Source organism: Phalaenopsis equestris, unplaced genomic scaffold (genome assembly GCF_001263595.1).
Source record: "Phalaenopsis equestris unplaced genomic scaffold, ASM126359v1 Scaffold000098, whole genome shotgun sequence".
Taxonomy (NCBI): domain Eukaryota; kingdom Viridiplantae; phylum Streptophyta; class Magnoliopsida; order Asparagales; family Orchidaceae; genus Phalaenopsis; species Phalaenopsis equestris.
In genome coordinates, this window is record NW_018164540.1 from 66585 (window position 1) to 85690 (window position 19106).

At 33.9% G+C, this 19106-nt stretch overlaps 1 protein-coding gene across 1 annotated transcript; it reads left to right on the top strand.

Moving 5' to 3' along the window:
- The first annotated feature begins 5507 nt into the window (after nt 1–5507).
- LOC110020517 (sm-like protein LSM1B) lies at nt 5508–18978 on the top strand. The gene is given in 6 exon segments (XM_020718646.1): nt 5508–5948; nt 17580–17607; nt 17609–17646; nt 17735–17850; nt 17939–18001; nt 18627–18978. Coding segments are annotated over 6 exon segments (384 nt in total). The 5' UTR covers nt 5508–5887; the 3' UTR covers nt 18705–18978.
- Nucleotides 18979–19106: the final 128 nt, after the last annotated feature.

Sequence of the window (19106 nt, forward strand, 5' to 3'; positions counted from 1 at the left end):
ATGACTGTTGTTGAATTTCCTAACATATATATTTTTCTAGCTATATAAAGACAAGTGTAGTATTCATTATAAGATTATAACTTCATTCTTTCTATCGTAAGAGAATGATGTGCCCCTATACTTACAAGCATATAGTGAATTAATTTGATCAGGATGGGCCCCCTAAAAATTATGATGCCTCTCTTCCCTATATTTTATTATAAGTGCATGTGCTGAATTTTTGTATAGTGCTAAACATAAATCACTACTTAACAATGTACCCTTTTTAAGACACAAGCAAGATCATAACTATTTAAAAGTATTATTAATTGTTGAATAACTTATTGGTTATTAAATCATTTTACATATCTATTTTAAATATTTTAAAGTATCATTCTCTTAAATTTATGACTTGTGATTGAAAGAATGAGCATTTACTTAATGGGATATAATCAACTGCATTTCTCTTGTTACTTCTATCCATGTACAATTTTAAATATAGCTTAAAGTAATACTACACAATTTTTATTAATTTACATGTATGTCACTTAAAGTTTGAGGCTTATATTTATAATATTTTCATATTATAAATTTAAGTATAAAGAAGTGTATTTCACTTTTATAAAGTATGAGTAATAGGAATATTTTTTATATGAAGTTAAGGAATTGAGCACCACACATTTCATATTTAGGTGTTTCATACATATATGTATAAGAATTTGTGCGGTATGTATGCAAATGCTTCTTCATAAATGGAAAATTCATGCACATTTCCAAGTTTTACTAAAGCCAAGTTTATATACTTGGGGTTGTTTGATTTGCTGAAAATGAAATGTAATGTAAAATTTATGCAGGGTGCCATGATTATAATTATTTGAAGTTCATTCAAGTTATTTTGTTCACGGTAAAATAAAAGTAAGATTTGATGTTTTTTGGTTTGTCAGAATTAGGTTAAAAACAATACATTTTAAAAGATATTTTTTGTCCGACGGCAATGTGGGGCCGGTAATGAAGGGCAAATGGACTTACGTTTTGTGACGACAGGGGGCCAGCCATGGTGGACAAGTGGGCAGATGGACGGCGGTTGCGACGAGCAATAACGGGGGGCCAAATGGCGGAGGGGTCGGTCGACAACTGAGGGCAATCGAGAGAGGTGAACAACGAACGGTGGTTGACGGCGGAGGGCAGCAGGCGCAATCGACCACGCGAGAATGCGAACGGTGGCAGGTGGCAGGGACTGGATGGTGTTGCTGCTTGCCAATACCATTTTAAAAGAATGGCGTAATTCAAATTTGGGCAAACCGGGTGAATTCTAAATTCATCTAAAATGAACTACAACGTAAACAACAAATTCCCTCAAATTTTACATTGTATTTATTAATCTTCATACCAAACACATTATTTTTCTAAATTCATGCAAAAGAATTACAGTTCACCACAAATTCACTCGATTAGACAACCCCATAAAAATCTTAGTATTCGCCTAAACCACTCAAAGTAAACAACCACGTATCAGCTAGCATTTCTCGTCCCTTCTATCAGCCTCTCTTTCTATGGCGTTTTTTTGTTGTAGCTCCAAATTTGTATTAAATAGAATTTATCAAATCCGATAAATCTGACGAGTCGCGACGGAAATGAAATTAATTTTGCAAACAACAACAACGTAGATCCATTAAATACGCATCACTGGCGGATTTAATAAATCCAGATTTATACAAAGTAGATGGAACGAGGGAAAAAACAAAACGAAGAATAAAGTGATTTAATGAAGATTTAATTTCTTTTTCTTTTATATTTGGGTGGATTTAAATTAAATTTGTGAACAAATCCTATTAAAATATGCTCACCCCATTCCTTTCATCTGTCTTGCCCCGTCATCGACAGGAGAAATTTTTTCATACGAAGAACGTACGTAGTTCTGCGTGCGGAAGCCAGTAGAATGAGGCCACGTGTGCTACCCACCACTTAAAATATTAAAAAAACAATTTTACTGCGCGTGACCCGCCAACCCAGCACAGACAAAGCCTTTTTGGCGCGCGTGAATCATATTGGAATAGAGGTGTGTTTTAGAAGATTTATCCCACAAACAGAGAAACACATGAGATTGGAATAGAGGTGTGTTTTCATATATGTATTTTTAGTTTAGAGAAAATTTTTTTCAGTTGTTTTAGAAGTGTTATGTGTTTTTAGGGTGTTGTTATTATTAAGATTTAGTGGTTGTTTAAATGTGTATGTTCGTGGAGGTGTTTGTTTTTGGAGTTGTTTTTGTTTAATGGATGAGATTTATATCAAGTGTTTTTTTTTTAACCTTACCACACCCTTTTTATCGAAGAAGCATATGAAGTTCTTAACACTGTTGTTCAGCTAATTTTAAGATTAGCAAATCAAGTACTGTTGTTCAGTCTTTTTAAAGATTATATTTGAGTTGTTAGGTAAGAGTACCAAGTCATCTAAGATCATTTATATTTGAGCTGTTTTTAAGATTAGCATTCTCTATTGTGCAGTTTGGTGAGGTTAGAGATAACTGCACCGAGCCAACTGCAAACAGATTACTTCAGGCAATGGTCTATAATGAGAAAAAATCTTCTGAAGTATATTGTGTTTACACTCATCATATCGGATTTAGTGTTCATAAGGAGCACACTGCATTTTGATCTAACTTCAGGAATCTTAAGGCGAAGGGTTCAATATGTGGAAAAACAGGTATCAAGAAAAAGCTGAAGATCACATATTGTTAAATACAAAAAAATAGACACAAGAATTGGTTATTTGGCAATGATTTAATATGCAGTTGATGGTTAAAGTAATTGGACAGTTAAAAATTTATAGAATCTCATAACCACTTCTTAGCAAACCCCGGTGATAAACACATTTTGTGTTTCAGTAGAAAGACAAACAAAGGTAAAACAAATGTGTTTAGATCAATGAAACAGTCAGTTGAAAGATAAACACAATTACCTCTGCATAATCCCGTAATAACCTCGCTGTCTTGCGTCAATAACCTCTCTGTGACATCTCCAATAACCTCCGAATAACTCCGCAATAACCCATCAGTAACCGTTCCTCACTGACGTCGTGGTTCCGCACCAATAATCTACGTATAACCTTTGCATAACCTCCGATAACCCATCAGTAAACACTCCAATAATTGTACTTATGCATGTATTAATGTGATGTTTAACCTATGATGGTTGTATATAATTAATATGAATAATGTGAGTGAAGTTTATTGTCACAGATGGAATCAGATATGCTGATAATTTTTTTTTTAAGTTTTATTGATCATTTTGATTCCTTCATATTCAAAAATTAAATTCTCAAAAAAGGGAAGATTGTTTGTGTGCAGATGATGATGATGAATGAAATATTTAATGTTATTTTAAGATTATTAAAAATATGAGCATCCGATAAATATAGTATTCATTTGATATATAAGTGAGAATTTGAAAATTGTGTGAAAAAGTATGATTGATTTATAAATAACATCTTCTCATCCTAATTTATCAGAACTCTTGAATAAAAAATCTAATAACATCACCTAAAAATCATAATAACAATAGTATATTATATATATATATATATAAAATAAAATAATTGAAGATTAAAGCATCCATTTTACATCAGCATTAACCTGGCCATGAAGATATTGCAACAAATAAATCATTGATATAGTTAAAAAAACATTTAAGAGAATCTTAACTATGTTAGGGACAACGAGAATTTACATAACTCATATTTTATTTCTGCTCTAATTAATGACATGATATCCAACCATCCTAATTTATCTCTCCACTCACGTCTATCTTTTTGCACAAGTGTTTCCATAAATTTACACATGAATACACCACAATCGAAGCTATTGTTTTGCACTGGAATGCCTTTGGTTATTACAACTGATCATTTTTTTTCAAATTAGTTCTAAAATTTCCCCCGACTTCCTTCACAAAATGTTTAATGTATATATTTAAATGTATAATTAAATCGACGACAATATAGAACGATGCATAAAACAATATTTCATTAATTAATGATCTGATGAGTGATTTTACAACTTTGCGGTTGATCTCCAAATGCATTTTGTTGAATAAGGAGTTATACAGTCTCTATTTTTGCTCCTTTAATTCCTCAACTAGTAGTGTCCAATGTTGATTATTGATTATTGGTATAAAAAGTAACTCTATATTTTTAATAGTCTCCTTCCTAACGCGATCAACAAACCTTGTCAATTTTTTATGTCAGTAAAACTACTTAAAAATGCAACATCATACTAAAGTTATTATCATGTTGGATGTATTTAAGTGTACTCTAAATCGTGTGAAGTTTAATATTTACCCAATGGAGTGGAGACGCACATAGGTAAGATCTATAAAATTGGGGTGATTTGCACCTCTTATTTTCCATTAACATGACAAAACAATCTACATGTTCATTTCCTAACAAACCATTAGTCAATAACTCTTCAAGGTCACGTCGACTCATTAAAACATGTCCCATACCAATAATAAGATCACCCATGCAATTGAAATATATAATTATTGTGACAGATGTATACGAAATTAATGCAGAGCAAAAAATAAAGATGGTGTACAAACATGTTAGTGAGTTTCCTGTATAGATCGATTGTTTCTGCATTAAATATGAAATTTATTCTCTAGCGGGAAAATCGATTACCAATGATGCTGGACGAACCGGTAAAACTAGTAACTCTCAATAGATAATGCAAATATTTGAGTTCGGAGAAAAAACAAGAGAAGATTAAATTCTTTACCTTATCAGGATAGTCTTGAACAAGTTATGGGCCTGAGTTGTGTTGCTCTTTCTCTATATTTTCATTTTCAACCTGCTCCATTATTACAATGAATTGTTCCTCTTCTTTATCAGATGGTGTTTGTTGTATTTGCTATGCTTGCTCAATTTGTACATTCAGTGAGTTAGAAATAATGTTTGATATTATAGGTTGTTGTGAAACAAACTCTTCTTCTTTATTTACATCTTCAACCACATACATTATTGTAATGAAGTGTTCCTCTATTTTATCAAATTATGTTTGTTGAAGTTGACCTGCTTGCTCAATATGTACATTTGGTGAGTCAGAAATAACGTATGATATTATCGATTACTGTGAAACATATCATTTTTTTTGTCTCCTCAGTTTTTTCAATTTGTGCAACTAAATCATCTAATATACATTTGGAGTGTTTTTCCATTTCCTTTATTGCTTTGTTTTTTTTTCTCCTACTCAAATGTCATATAAATGGAGAACTAAAATTCCTCTTTTTTTATTAAACATTTTTATGGGGATTTTTTTATCCATTGTTTTTGCAAATTCTTCATCTGGTTGAATTATTTTTTTTTTCTAATTTATTGACTTGAGACTTTAAGTCTATATTAACATGTTATCTAAATTAGTAAAAAAAGTATTAACTAAGTCTTGAAAGTTTAAAAAAAAATTCAGTTGATTTCTAAGTAATTGATATATTTCTTCTAATCCAATATGTTTACTTATATGTATGTATGTATATGCTGGTTGAGGGTCACATGCAGCCAAATTGTTCTTCTTAATATTTAAATGATTGGAATTTCTCCGTCGCCGGAGAGGCGCCGCCAAATCTCTCTTTCGTGCTCTTTCAGTCAAGTCAGTTCATCGGGGCTCAGATCCCTTCAGAGGGCAACTCTCCAGAGTTTCTCGAGAACTATTAGGGTTTGTAGCTAAGTCCGCTTTATCTTACGCGCAAGATTTCAAAAAAAGACTCGACTTTTCTTCATGTCGTCCATTTCCTTCTGTTTCGGTGCGAAAATTTGAGGCGGAGAACTTTTCTCGGCGGTGGATCGGTGAAGCAGTGGAAACTTGAGCTGCTAATGCTATTTTACGGGCGCTATTTCGGAGATATAATAATTAGAGGCTCAAATGTCTTGGGCAGGCCTGGAAGAACTCTTTCTGTCCACTTCTCTCGCCAGTTATCTTGATAGTAAAATACCTTTCTTTGCCTCACCACTGCATTATGTGTACCTTTTTATGTTTTTTTTCTCAAAGATTATCATTGTTTCTGTTGAATTATAGACAAGTTACAAGGCTTAGTTATTGTCAGTTTTATATTTTATAATTTTTAGCCTAGATTGGTTTAAAAATGACTGTTCTAACTTTAGAATGGTTGCATCAGGGCATATCAATGGACGGGTTTGAATTTGGTTAAAGTGGTTATGAATTGTGGCCATTCAGTTTTTTAGCAAATTTGTTTTCCTCCTGTACTCAGGAACACTTCGTGTGAAATCGGATGGCTTATGCCGTAGATTTCTGCTCACCCAAAATTTTCAGTTTTGCCTTCAACCAAACAGGAGTCTTACGAAGTTTTTGGAAGCCACTTCCAGTTGTAGCTTAATATTATGATGATATCAAGAATGAAAACTCTGAAAGTTTTCTTTCTTGTTAGTGTCAAGGATTTTATTTTTGGAAGAAGAGTTTTCTGCCTACAACTTGATTTATCATTTATTTATTCATTATGCCACTTAAAATTGTGCTCTTCAAACCCTTTAAATATGCATCCATTAGCTCTCTAAAGTTCACTGCAAACATGGGCGCAGATCCGCGTGGGGTCCAAGGAAGTAATTTCAGATTTTTACTTATATGGGAGGACAATTAGGTCTTTTGTCTCTCCTGAATATCACTTTGCCCTTCGTTGCTCTTGCCCCTTCCACATTAGGTTTAGGTGAACAGTTTGCTCCCCCCCCATAGAGGTCGGTTCCGCTCCTGACTGTAGAGTACCTTTAGTAATACTCAAAAGTTTGACATTTTTCTTTTAGGGCCAATATAGTTGTAAAATCAAGAACTAAGCTTCACTTATGCAAGTACTTTTGAATGTATTTTTATAGTGACAAAGGAGAGTCATTAGGGAAGATAACAATCGTCATGTCTCTTTCAGTCAATGATGTTAGTGTGTGTGGGGTGTCAATGGTATAGACACCACTATACTGACAAATGCAACAATCCACATTGTGTATGCCTTAATATGAAGCATGGTCATGTAGATCATGATTTAGTCATCCATCATGAATTATGAGAGACATAATGATGTACACAAGATAAGCGAGATGGGAGAATCGGGTGTTGGAAGATATAGAAGGGAGTGGGAGTGGGAGCGCGGGTGCGGGCTCGGGAACCGACACTAGAGAGCAGGCACAGGGGAGCTGGTGCATGGGGGCTCAAGAGAGAGGGTGGGTGGGAGGGAGGGAGGGAGGGATTCTTATTCTTTATGCAATGATCAAATAAAATCCCCAAGTCATTATTCATAGAATGGAATTGAAGGATATACCCAAAAATAAGATTATTTAAATTTAAGTATTATTAAATAATAATACTAAATAATTCAATTTCAAATCTTGTAATTATCCTAACAAAGTAAATCCAAACAAATCTAAGATTCAAATTTAAATAAATAAATTCTAAAATGCTTAAAATAAAGCTAAAACTTTTTTCTTATGTCACATCAATTCTTTTGGGCCTAATAAAAATCTTCTTTTTAAGAGGTACACAAAAACCCTTTACTTAGAAGACTTATTTTTATGATTATGATGACAGCGGAATCATTTCATGAACATCTTTATCATCATTAATATATTTAACCTGACATAAAAATCCAGATCTAGATGCTTCAAACTTGGGTGCAATATATCGCCATCAAAGTAGCATCATAGAATATCTCGTAGCCATTTTAATTGTAGAAGTAGTGATAAAATACAAATTAATTTGTAATGGAGAGGCAACGGTTGAGGAAGTTGAGGCACAATCTATATCTCAGTGTATAGAGGTTGGAAAGTAGTACTAAGAACAAAGGAACTTTAGTTACGATTGTGGGCTTTACAAAATATCTTATTCAATCTTTAGCACAAGCTCTTCTTAAGGCATGGAATTATCAAGCTTAAAATAACGCTTAGATAAAAACACATCACCATGTGCAAGCTCAGACAAATAAAGAGGAGAATCTGATGGGTATTTGAATTTAGTGGAGCATTAGGGATTGTAGTTATTGGATAGAGATGTGAAATGAATCTGTTAAGTTTTTCTTATAGCAAAATATAGTTTCTTTCTCAACTCATAACTTCAACTAGTGTTTTAATTTAGTTAGAAAATGTTACAGAATATGAAGTTCGATGAGATTTGAGATGTTTATAGGAATCATAAGATCTATAAAGATATATGAATGACTCATTTTCGTCATCCAAAACCTTTAAGCAATATTTTGTGCAAATATCCTTTGCTAGATCTAAATCATATCCAAATAATCTCCATTATGTTTTTGTTCTTGATTTAATATATGAACAAATAATAGTGTTGACTCCATGGTGAATATCAAGGATTTAGGAACTCTACAAGTATTTTTTGCATGTATTTTGAAGCATGCACGTGGAAGGGTAGATGTGAATACACCAAACAAATGTGCACACAGCCATAGGCGAGTGACACGAGCCTTTCCGTGAGTGCATAGTTAAGGCTTGTGTTTGTGATAGATATATGTTTGGAAACAATGTAAGACAATTTGTGGTTGAGTGAGAAATAGTGTAATAAAAAGATCTGAGATAATAGGAGGGCTGGTGATTGCATGACTTTTCAGGTGTTAGCATTTGAACTAGTATAAGTCAACGGGGATAGATTTTGATAACAAAGCACATACGGATGGATACTACAACACATGAGGCGGGGGTGTTATCATGAGAATATACAACAAGGCGGATTGACGAAGGCATGGGATGGGGAGCACAAAGGTTTTGATATCATTAATGCAATCAAAAGATGTTAAAAAAGGAGAATAAGGTAATAGGGAAGAGAGCCATATCCACCTAGCTCGATTCAATCAGGAGTAGAGGCTAGGAGAAATAGCTTTGACTTAATTCATTTTGTAATGTTTTTTAGAAGCTCAAAATCCTTATTTATGGAAATAAGGTTTGAATGATAAGGCCTAAAGAAAAGATCAATTATTTGAATTCAAATATAATCCCATATAAATTAATTATAATCCTAATAATTCCAATTCAAATGTATTCAAACATAGAATTATTGAAAAAGGATAGTTTATTCTAACAAAATAAATTTGAAGTTCTAATTTAAATAGAAGAATTTTTTTAAATGTTGAGAATATATCTAAACCTAATTTCTTGTGCTGCATGACTTTATCCTGCCCTTTTGATAGTCCTTCACAATGATTTTCTGACATTGCCTTGTTTTTTTTTTCAAATATGATAAACTCACCTGTTTTGTTAGAACCAAGTGGTCTTTCGTTCGATGCCATTTTCACCTTCTTGTTGGTTGTATAACATCGACCTCTTTTGTTGATGCTAATAAAAGCTCCACAAGTAGATGGTTGTTTGAAGCGCGGAGTTGAAATCTAGATTTTATGCATTAATAAACTAGGATGCTTCAAGAAGATCAACCAAATTATATGGTAATTGAAGGGAAAGGTTAGGCAGCTTTTTTTATAAATCTGCTAAGTTTTATGGGCCTGAGTTTCATCTCTTAAATTCAGGTTTGTAACATTTTTTAGTTAGATTTGTAAAAAGCGGTCAAGATCTAACTTTTAACTTTCCTAAACCGTCTGCAATGTATCAAAATATTGTGTAGATCCTCGTAGTTACCACAGGGCCGTTTGGGATTACTTTTATTTTTATTTTTTATTTTTTATTTATATTTCATTTTTTATGTTTTGATTTAAATTAAAACATATTTGGTTAATGTACTTTTTTTTTAAAAAACACTCAAAACATTTTTTTAGGTGTTTTGAGTATTTTTAAAAATAAGTTGATTTATTTTTAAAAATAAAAGATAAAAATATATAAAAAATAAATTAAAAATGAGTAGAAACCCATTTTCGATTGAGAAATATGAACAAAAATATGATCATAGACGTATGCATATCATATTGCTTGTATTCCTTGATCTTTGGGCACTCACACATTGCACATTTGGGGAATGATTTTTCCCCTGAGAACCATTTTGTCACATAGAGTCCTGCCCTTTGCATCTTAATTGGCCTTATAAACTGATCTTCTGAATATTCATTATCAAGAATTGCATAACCTATCACACAACCTGTCTCGATGTACTCAGCACTAAAAGCTAATCAAATATAATACTTGAGTGTGGTGAGCTTTAAAACAATATTTTAATTTTAAATTATGAAAATACATTTGCATTATTCTTAGGATATTTTGCATTATATATAAGAAACAAGTTTTTAAAAACAAGAAAAAATAAAATAAAAATAGGAAGCAAAATTGATGCCAAAATGGCTCTACAATTTTGGATTGTTGGGGAAACGACCAAGAACTTGTCAAAATTGTGCAAGTAAAGTGCCCTTTTTATTTTGCTCTCTTCCTTATCCACTAGACCCGAAAAGTGTAAGGTTTGGATTTGGTTCACTTTTATTTGTTTCTAATTCACATGATTTTCGTGTACGATTGAAATTTGGCTTAGATTTATTCATAAAAAAAAATTGATTTGAGACTCATACGTGCTCACTATTAAACCCGAACTTTCTTGAGTTTCTCAAATCCCTAAAATCCTTTCTTGTGGTGAGAGCATTAAAAAAAAGAGTTTTAGTTGGCCATCTGCTGCAAAGCATCAAGTCGAGTATAGAAAGTTCTTACTGGTGGATGAAGATGAGGGGTATCTGTAGATTGCAAGTGCTATAGCCTGACAATTTGCTGGAGATGATACCTTTATTAGTAACCGATGATTATGAAAAATGTATTCTGAGCAAGATTAGATTCTTGTAGTTTTACTAAAATTCTTGTTTTACTATGCTAACAACAATTTTGGAGATCTTAGTGGATCCTGGACATGTCTAGCATAGCTAAACTACTAAATTCAAAAAGTCTCACACTTTGATTAACATGAACACTTCTAATGATGGTGGAATCGGTGAAAATGGGAAAAGAGTATCATTGGAGTAGTGTTTGACAAAATATGAAGATGATAATGGTAGGGGAGGGAAAATCGTAAATTTTAAAGGAGGGTTATGGTGATGTGTTGATTTATTAGTGGATGTTGAGTGAGAGGGTGGTATTTTTTGACAGGGAAGGGGATGGTGTGATTAGGCCTGTAAATGAGACGAGCTTAAGCGAGCTCGGCGCTTGTTCAAGTTCAGCTCGTTTGAATTTTCTTTTGCTTCTATTTGGCTCGTGTTTGAAATGGCTTGATAATAACGCATTTATGTTAGGCTCTATTTGAATTCTCTCATGTTTAGCTCTAGCTAAATCCGAGCCACATATCCGCCTACTTATTAGTCATGCGCATTTTAAGTTCTTAAAGAGTTGAGCTTGATTTTTATATTTAAACAATAACGGGAAAAGCATTTTTTTCAAACTTCCCAAGTGGAACAAATATATGCGGCTGTCGGGGCAAGGGAGTAGCAGGATTTTTTCATTGGAAATTGCTAGGGGTATTTACATACGCACCACACCCAACTCTATGTTATTACATAATTAACACCTAAATCAAATGGGGGGTTGATGATCTATTTACATTCATACCACCCAAATTTTATTTATTTACATATATAACACCTTATATTTTTTATAATTATACCATCCAAATAATTTTTAAAACTAATAAAATTTAGCATTTTTTATTACATATAAAAAATTAATATAAAAAAGATATAAAAAAATATTATTATTTTATTATTTCGAGCCGAACACAAACAAATAAACCTTTTTTCCCGTTTTGCTTGCTTATAAATCAAGCTGAAAAAATTATTCATGTTTGGCTCGCCTGCTTAACGAATAAATTGAATATTAATTATGTAACAGGTCGAGCACGAGCTATTCGCTAACGACAATTTTTTTTTTTTTTATATCTCTTTGTGTGATGATTGTTGATGTGGAGGCGGAGCGAGATTGTTATTATTGTAGAAGTTTGAGTACTCATGTTTTATTTATTTATTTTTGATTTGGCAAGTAAAACCATATAAGGTGCACCGATGTCTTAACCTAGGTTTTGAAATTGATTGGATACTGAACTGGAAGAAGAGGTTTAAAATTAAAAAATTTAATTGGGTTAAACCAAATGACATTATAAATATTAAAATTATTTTAATATAATTTAAATGACCTAAAATTGATGCATTAATGATATTTTCATTTATTGAATGTATCATTTAATTGTTAAATATTTTAATATATGATTCTAAATCAAAATTTTACTGCAAATATGTTAATTATTTTCTCTATTTTTTAATTTCAATATTTTATTTTTAGTTGTCTGTTTAAAATAATAAAAAAAAATCATAAATTAGTCAATAGCAAAATTCTGTGATTTATCAGAAATTGGATCAATTGACTTTTTTTTTTCTTTGTTCAACCGCCAGATTTGCCCAGTTCTGTGTGAATTTGGTTGCAAGTGAATAAAGTTGACCAACGGATCGATTCGTGATTGAACTTATTGGATCGACTAGTCCACTTAGTTTTTAAAAATGTGGTTTTAATATGAATATTGGTAAAGGGTGCACTTTTGTTTTAGCACAAGTATTAGTGCAGGCAAACATTCTCTTGGGGTGCAGTGTGCACTAGTGCCTTAGCATGAGTATCAATACATACATATTCTTGTAATTATTTGCTATAAGCTTGAAGATGGTGACTTGATCATGACAACTCTAATTGATAGGGAATTAACATGATGAAATTTGAATCCATGGCTATTTTGCCTTCACAATCGGTTTTCCATATAATTTTGCGGAGGGGTTTGATGCGGCAATATTCTTATCGGTGCACTATAGTGAATAATGATTATTCGTTGACAATGGATAGATAAAAGGTATCAGTGTTATACATAGAGCCCCAATTTCTCCAATTAGCATGTTGTGATTAGCTGATTCTGTTGGATATGATTCACATCATCTTCTTCACCCTTTTAATTTGGCCAGATCATTATTATACGGGGGAGAGCTACCCTCTGTTTAATTTATTTAGCTTGTGTTGAGCCTTGGCTTGAACACTATATCAATTCCAACATAGGAAAAGTTCTGTTTCTAGCAAGTTTCTTTTGCAAACATTTTGATTTTAGAGGCTACATATGAAGTCAGAGCCATGCAGCTTCATCTCCTCTTTTGAAATTAGGTTCTGTATGAAAATTTACTGGAGTCTATTATTGTCTGGCCATCAATCAAGGCTGTACATAATATTCAATATGGAATATGCAAATAATATGATTTAATATTTTTAGTTTTCTATTCAGCGAGTTATTTATTTTGAATGAAATTCGTTTGCTTCTATTCTGAAGAACATACTCGACTTTTTTTTAATAAGTCAATCAGAAGGAAGATCTTTTAGCAGTTTTTATGTAACATAGAATTCTTATGTATTTATCTAGCTCACACCAAAATTTTGATGTTTACCTGCATACCACTTTACCTATGCTTGAAAATGTGGATTTGACTTGTGAACAATGATAATTAGCGGTAGTTTTGATGTGATAGGAAAGAACTGAGTGGTTTGCAGGTAAATATGAAGATTTGGATGCGAGATATGTAAATACAGAAGAAGTTGTTGAGATTTATATCCAATGTAGGGTCCTATTTGTAAATGGACGAAGTCTAGAGTTTTTCCTTGTAAATGTTGTAACTTGTAAGGTTCTATATAAGCCCATCATCAATGAAATGAGAGTGGGTTTTTGAGCAATAATTTCTATTTGTTATTAGAGCCTCTACTCTAACTCTAGCAGCCGTCTCTATGCTTGATAGGCCGTGGCAAAGTTACCTGGAGAGGATCGCGTATGAAGGTTCGCGAGGAGTCTGGATCACACGGTTGGCCTGGGCGAGATCATGTGGTTTGCCTAGGGCATGATCGCGTGGAGGGAAGGATCGCCTGCAGGGATTGCGGCTCTCACCTGATAGAGTAGCGTCTCACGCGTGGAGCGAAGTATGAAGATTAGCCCCTTCTTTCTGTTTCACACGACAAAGTAGCATCTCTCGCTTACAGGGACTGCGGCGTGACCTGACCCGAATGATACAGTCACAATTTGAGCTAACTGAGAAGGCAACGACGGGTCTGTTACTTATGAAATGGTAGAATTGCGGCTCAGAATTTAGGAAGGCAGTGGGGCAGGACTTCGTTTCTAGAGTTCTACTTGACGACAATGAGACGAAGGATCGAAGCGGCTGCAATTTTGTGTTCGAGAAAAAGTGGTTGCGGCTTTGTGCGGGATAAGGCAAAGTGGATCAAACGAATTTGCAGGAAGTCATGTGTGTTCTACAAGCTCTGGATTTATCCTTGTGATTGAGGATGTCAGGAGACAGAGACAGTGCGACAAGTGAAGGTTTGGAACTTTTGGGGAAGATAGATCTTGAAGTTTTGAAGGTCTTGATCGAGCTCATACAAGGAGCTCTGTCTCGTCGGGAGTTATATCAGCACGTGCTCCGACGCAGGTGAAACTAGATCTCCCTCTTGTGGATCTGAAGCTTGATGGACTGGCCACATATCTTACTTAGTCTCGTCGGATCGAGACTGCTCTAATAGGGAGGAGACTAGAAGAATCTGTCATTTAGAGAGTTTGAATTATACTACACTCTGGAGGTGAATTCACCATTCAGTGACTCAACAGACAGAGATATAAGGCAAGAGAGAGTAAGTATGCAAGTGGGAGCAATGCCATATGTTGTGATGTGGGATGAATCAACTGAGGAGACGAAAATCAAGGAGATTGACCACAAAGGTGATGGGATTCAGACTGAAGGTGAGTTAAGGGTGCATACACAGACTAAGAAGCAAATTGAGGGAATAGTCTCTGCATTGCTAACAATTCCCTTGTCTCACTTTTCCCCAAATCTTGAGATACCTAAACCATCAACCTTTGATTCAAAACTTCCATATTATATTCTCCCCCCCCCCCCCCCCCCCCCCCCCCCAACGTTAAGAAAGACCTCCCGCAACGATGCAGGACATCCTCCTTATCATTTTGGGTGGGAAATTGACATTGCGAACTTTATTTTTTATTATAATATCTCACATTTGCATTGAGCATTCATTGCATCATTGGACTGTCTCTATGCCCAAATGTTGGCAGGTTACTAAAGATAATCCTAAGTGTAAAGCGGCGATGGATGAAGAGCTTGGAGCTCTTGATAAAGATCGAACTTGGGAGATTGTACCATTATCAACCAGAAAGAAAACGGTTGGATGCAATCAGATCTTCTCGGTAAAACAAACTCCAGAAGGGAAGGTGGGGAGGTACAAAACACGATCAGCGGCAAAAGGGTGCAGTCAGACGCATGACATTTATTATGATTGAAAACTTTGCACCAGTCACAAAGATGAGCACGGTGAGGACACTGACTTCCCTGACAGTGTATGGTGGATGGAGACTTTATCAATTGGATGTGAAGAATGTTTTTCTTCATGGGTAGCTACTGGAGGAGGTATATATGGAGATATCTCCAGGATTCTATACATCTCAGACAGTGGGCAACATATGTAGGCTCGGGAAGTCATTGTATGACTTAAAGCAATCTACTCGAGCTTGGTTTGACAAGTTTAGAATAACAATGGTCGGCATGGGATATTAGTAGATCAATACTGACCGGATGGTTTTTTATCGACAACATGAATATCACACAACCATACTTGCTGTGTATGTGGATGACATAATTATTACTGGTGATGATGAAGCAGAGATTGCTCAACTAAAGGGAAGATTGAGGAAGCAATTTGAGGTAAAAGATCTGGAACAACTCAGATACTTTCTTGGGATTGAAGTGACCCATGGATCTGAGAGGATTGTTCTATCCCAGAGAAAGTATGCACTGGATATTCTTATAGAGATAGGTATACGGGAGTGCAATCCTGCAGCCTCTCCAATTGATCAGAAGGTCAAGTTCAATATAAAGATAGGTGAATCGTTTGATCGTGAGAGATATCAGAGGCTGGTGTGTCGCCTGATCTATCCGTGCCACACTCAACATGATATTTCTTTTACAATAATTGCCGCTACATGCATGATCAAAGAAAGGGTCATATAGATACAATGTAACAAATTCTGAGGTGTCTGAAGAGTGCATGAGAGAAAGGGTTGATATTCACGAAGAATGAGCATGTATATATTGAGGGTTTTTGTGATTTTGTCTCGGCAAGTTGTGCTAATGACAGACGATTCACATCAGGGTATTGCATGTTTGTTGTTGGCAACTTGATCTTGTGGAAGAACAAGAAACAGTTAGTTGTAGCAAGATCAACAACAGAGACTGAATACAAGGTCTTGGCATTAGGAGTTGCTGAGATGATGTGGTTGAAAGCTTTGTTAGTTGAACTCAAATTTGACCAGGGAACTCAAATGAAGTTGTGGTGTGACAACAAGTTGGCAATAAGCATTGCTAACAACCCGATGCAACTTGATAGATCCAAACATGAGGACATTGATAGATTCTTCATCAAGGAAAAGCTGAATAACGGACTACTGGAGTTATGTCCCGTAGCCAATGGAGAGGAAGTGGTTGACTGCCTCACCAAAGGATTTTGTTCATTAAATTTGTCTAGATTATGTGACAAGATGGGCTTAGTGAATATCTTTTGCTTATCTTGAGGAGGAGTCTTGAAATTTATATGAATGTAGGGTCTTATTTGTAAATGAATGAAGTCTAGGGTTTTATTTGTAAATGTTATAACTTGTAAGGCTCTATATAAGCTCGTCATCAATGAAATGAGTGTTTTTTTTGGCACAAATTTCTATTAAATTGCATGTTATGTATGTAAATGCCCCTTTGATTTTACATTATTATTTTTTTTCTATGCATGATGTCCTAGTAGATCATCATAGAACCTTACGAATTTTGTTTAATAATTATTTCTTATTAGGATAGATCTTGATCAACCGTATTGCTTTTTATTCTATTACATATTGTTAATTGAACATGTATTACTATTTATTCATCTAGTCTTCAAACTCAAGTTCACATAGCTAATTATAATCTATAATTTTGAAATTGCATGTAAATAGATTTTTATCAGGTTTCTTCACAATCTAATAATTTTTCAAGCATGTGAAAAAATGAGGATGATCTGATGACATAGAAGCCCTTTTATAAGTTACACATTTTATCAATGGAGGAATGCCATTATGATCTCCTGACCCTTTACTGGAGGTTATTTTAATATCAAAGTTTATAAAAGTACAAATTTAGTCCCCAAACTTCGTTAATAAGGGTTGAAACAATCCTCAGCCTGAAGACTAATTTAACACTTTCATAGATAATTCAACTAAAATGACACTAAATAATCAAAGGACCATTTTGATAATTTTCTCTTCTATCTTTATATTTTGCCAATCCAATTAGTTCAATATATGTAATGTATCATCACAGGCCTATATCTTTAATCCCAACTCATTTAGAATACCCTGCATTTTAAAATAACAATTACCATCTTTAGCAATCGGGATCGATCCAATCAATATTACCAAATGATTGCATGCATGCATGTGTGTCATTCTTTTGCTTTTTCCTCATTAATCCAAAATATATGTTTTAAAACAACAAAAGCAGTATATTCCATTGGCAGTTTGCACTTTCTCCTTAAACAACATTGAATCAACTTAAACATTGAATATTACATTTTGTCAGAGAAACTCCTCGTCGTATTACGAGATGGAAAAGTTACTCGGCATTCTTCGATCTTTTGATCAGTTTGGTATCTTTCTATTGCTGCTTCCTCTGCATTTGATTTGATTTTTTTTTTTTTTTCAAATTTTAACTATCAAAATCAATTTTCTGCAAAGCAAATGCTGTTCTGGAAGGGGCCTGCGAGAGAGTGATTGTTGGAGATCTTTATTGTGATATTTCTCTGGGTCTGTATGTGATTCGTGGAGAGAACGTAGTTTTGATTGGAGAGCTGGTATTGATCCATTATGCCTCATAGCATTTTTGTTGCTTCTTTTTCCTCTGCGTACCTTTGTGATGAATGTTGTTTCTGAGCTTGATAGGATATTGAGAGAGATGAGCTCCCTCCGCACATGATAAATGTTTCACCTGCAGAGATAAGAAAGGTAACATTCCTGTATTCATTCCAGTTATATTTATGAACTCTGTTCTGCTCCTTAATCTCTCTTTTTCTTAATCTCTGCATTTTTTACTATTTTTATCTGGGATTATATTGCTCAAGTTTGGAATTTACATGGAATATTGACAAAGTTTGGCGGCTCATTTGGGACAGCTTTTTCATATACTTATTTTAAGATATTTGCATACATACCACACAATTCTTATGTATTTGGATATCTAGCACCTAAATTTTAATATTTACGTTCATAACTTAGCCGTTACGCAGTTCCTACAACACATCACCACCTCCATCTATATAATTCTTATGTATTTACAGATCTATAACACCAAAACATTCATATTTACATGCATACCGCTCAATGATTTAACATCACATAAGAATCATCACCATCACTAGTTTTCAAGAAAAATAAAAGAAACCTTTTTCATGCATAGGTTTATGACGCCAAGATATTATAAATATAAATATCAAACTGTAGTTGTTAGGTATATAAATACATAATAATTGTGCGGTATGTATGTAAATTTCCTTTCAAATTTTTAATGAAGCTGTTGCATACTTAGAACTATACATCGAATTTCCAGCGTCTGTGACATTGATCTTCACAGGCACAGAAAGCAGAGAGGGATGCCACAGATTTGAAAGGCTCCATGCGAAAAAGAATGGAGTTCCTTGATATGGACTAGAAAACAACATTTCTTCTTTCACCCTGCTTTATGATGATGTCCATAAGCCAAACTTTTATGACTCTTCATATATTATTGATCTGTGATTCTACGAAGGGGGCCCATTTGTTTTTTTATTTATTATTACTCTTTTAGAAAAGTATTCGCTTGTTGTCTAATTTGGGGAATAATATGAATATTTTACTTTATTTGGGGTACAATGTTAGAATTATTGGTATAGGTACTGTTTGCTTGTACATAACACTAGTCTTAAATTTTGAGGCATTTGTCCACCCTGAAGGGGTGTTTGGCTTGTAGGAAGGATTTAATGTTAGAAGATATTAAGTAAATCCGGATTTATTAAATTTAATTTTTTTGTTGGATTTAGTAAATCGTGATTTAACATGATCGGAAGACAAAATT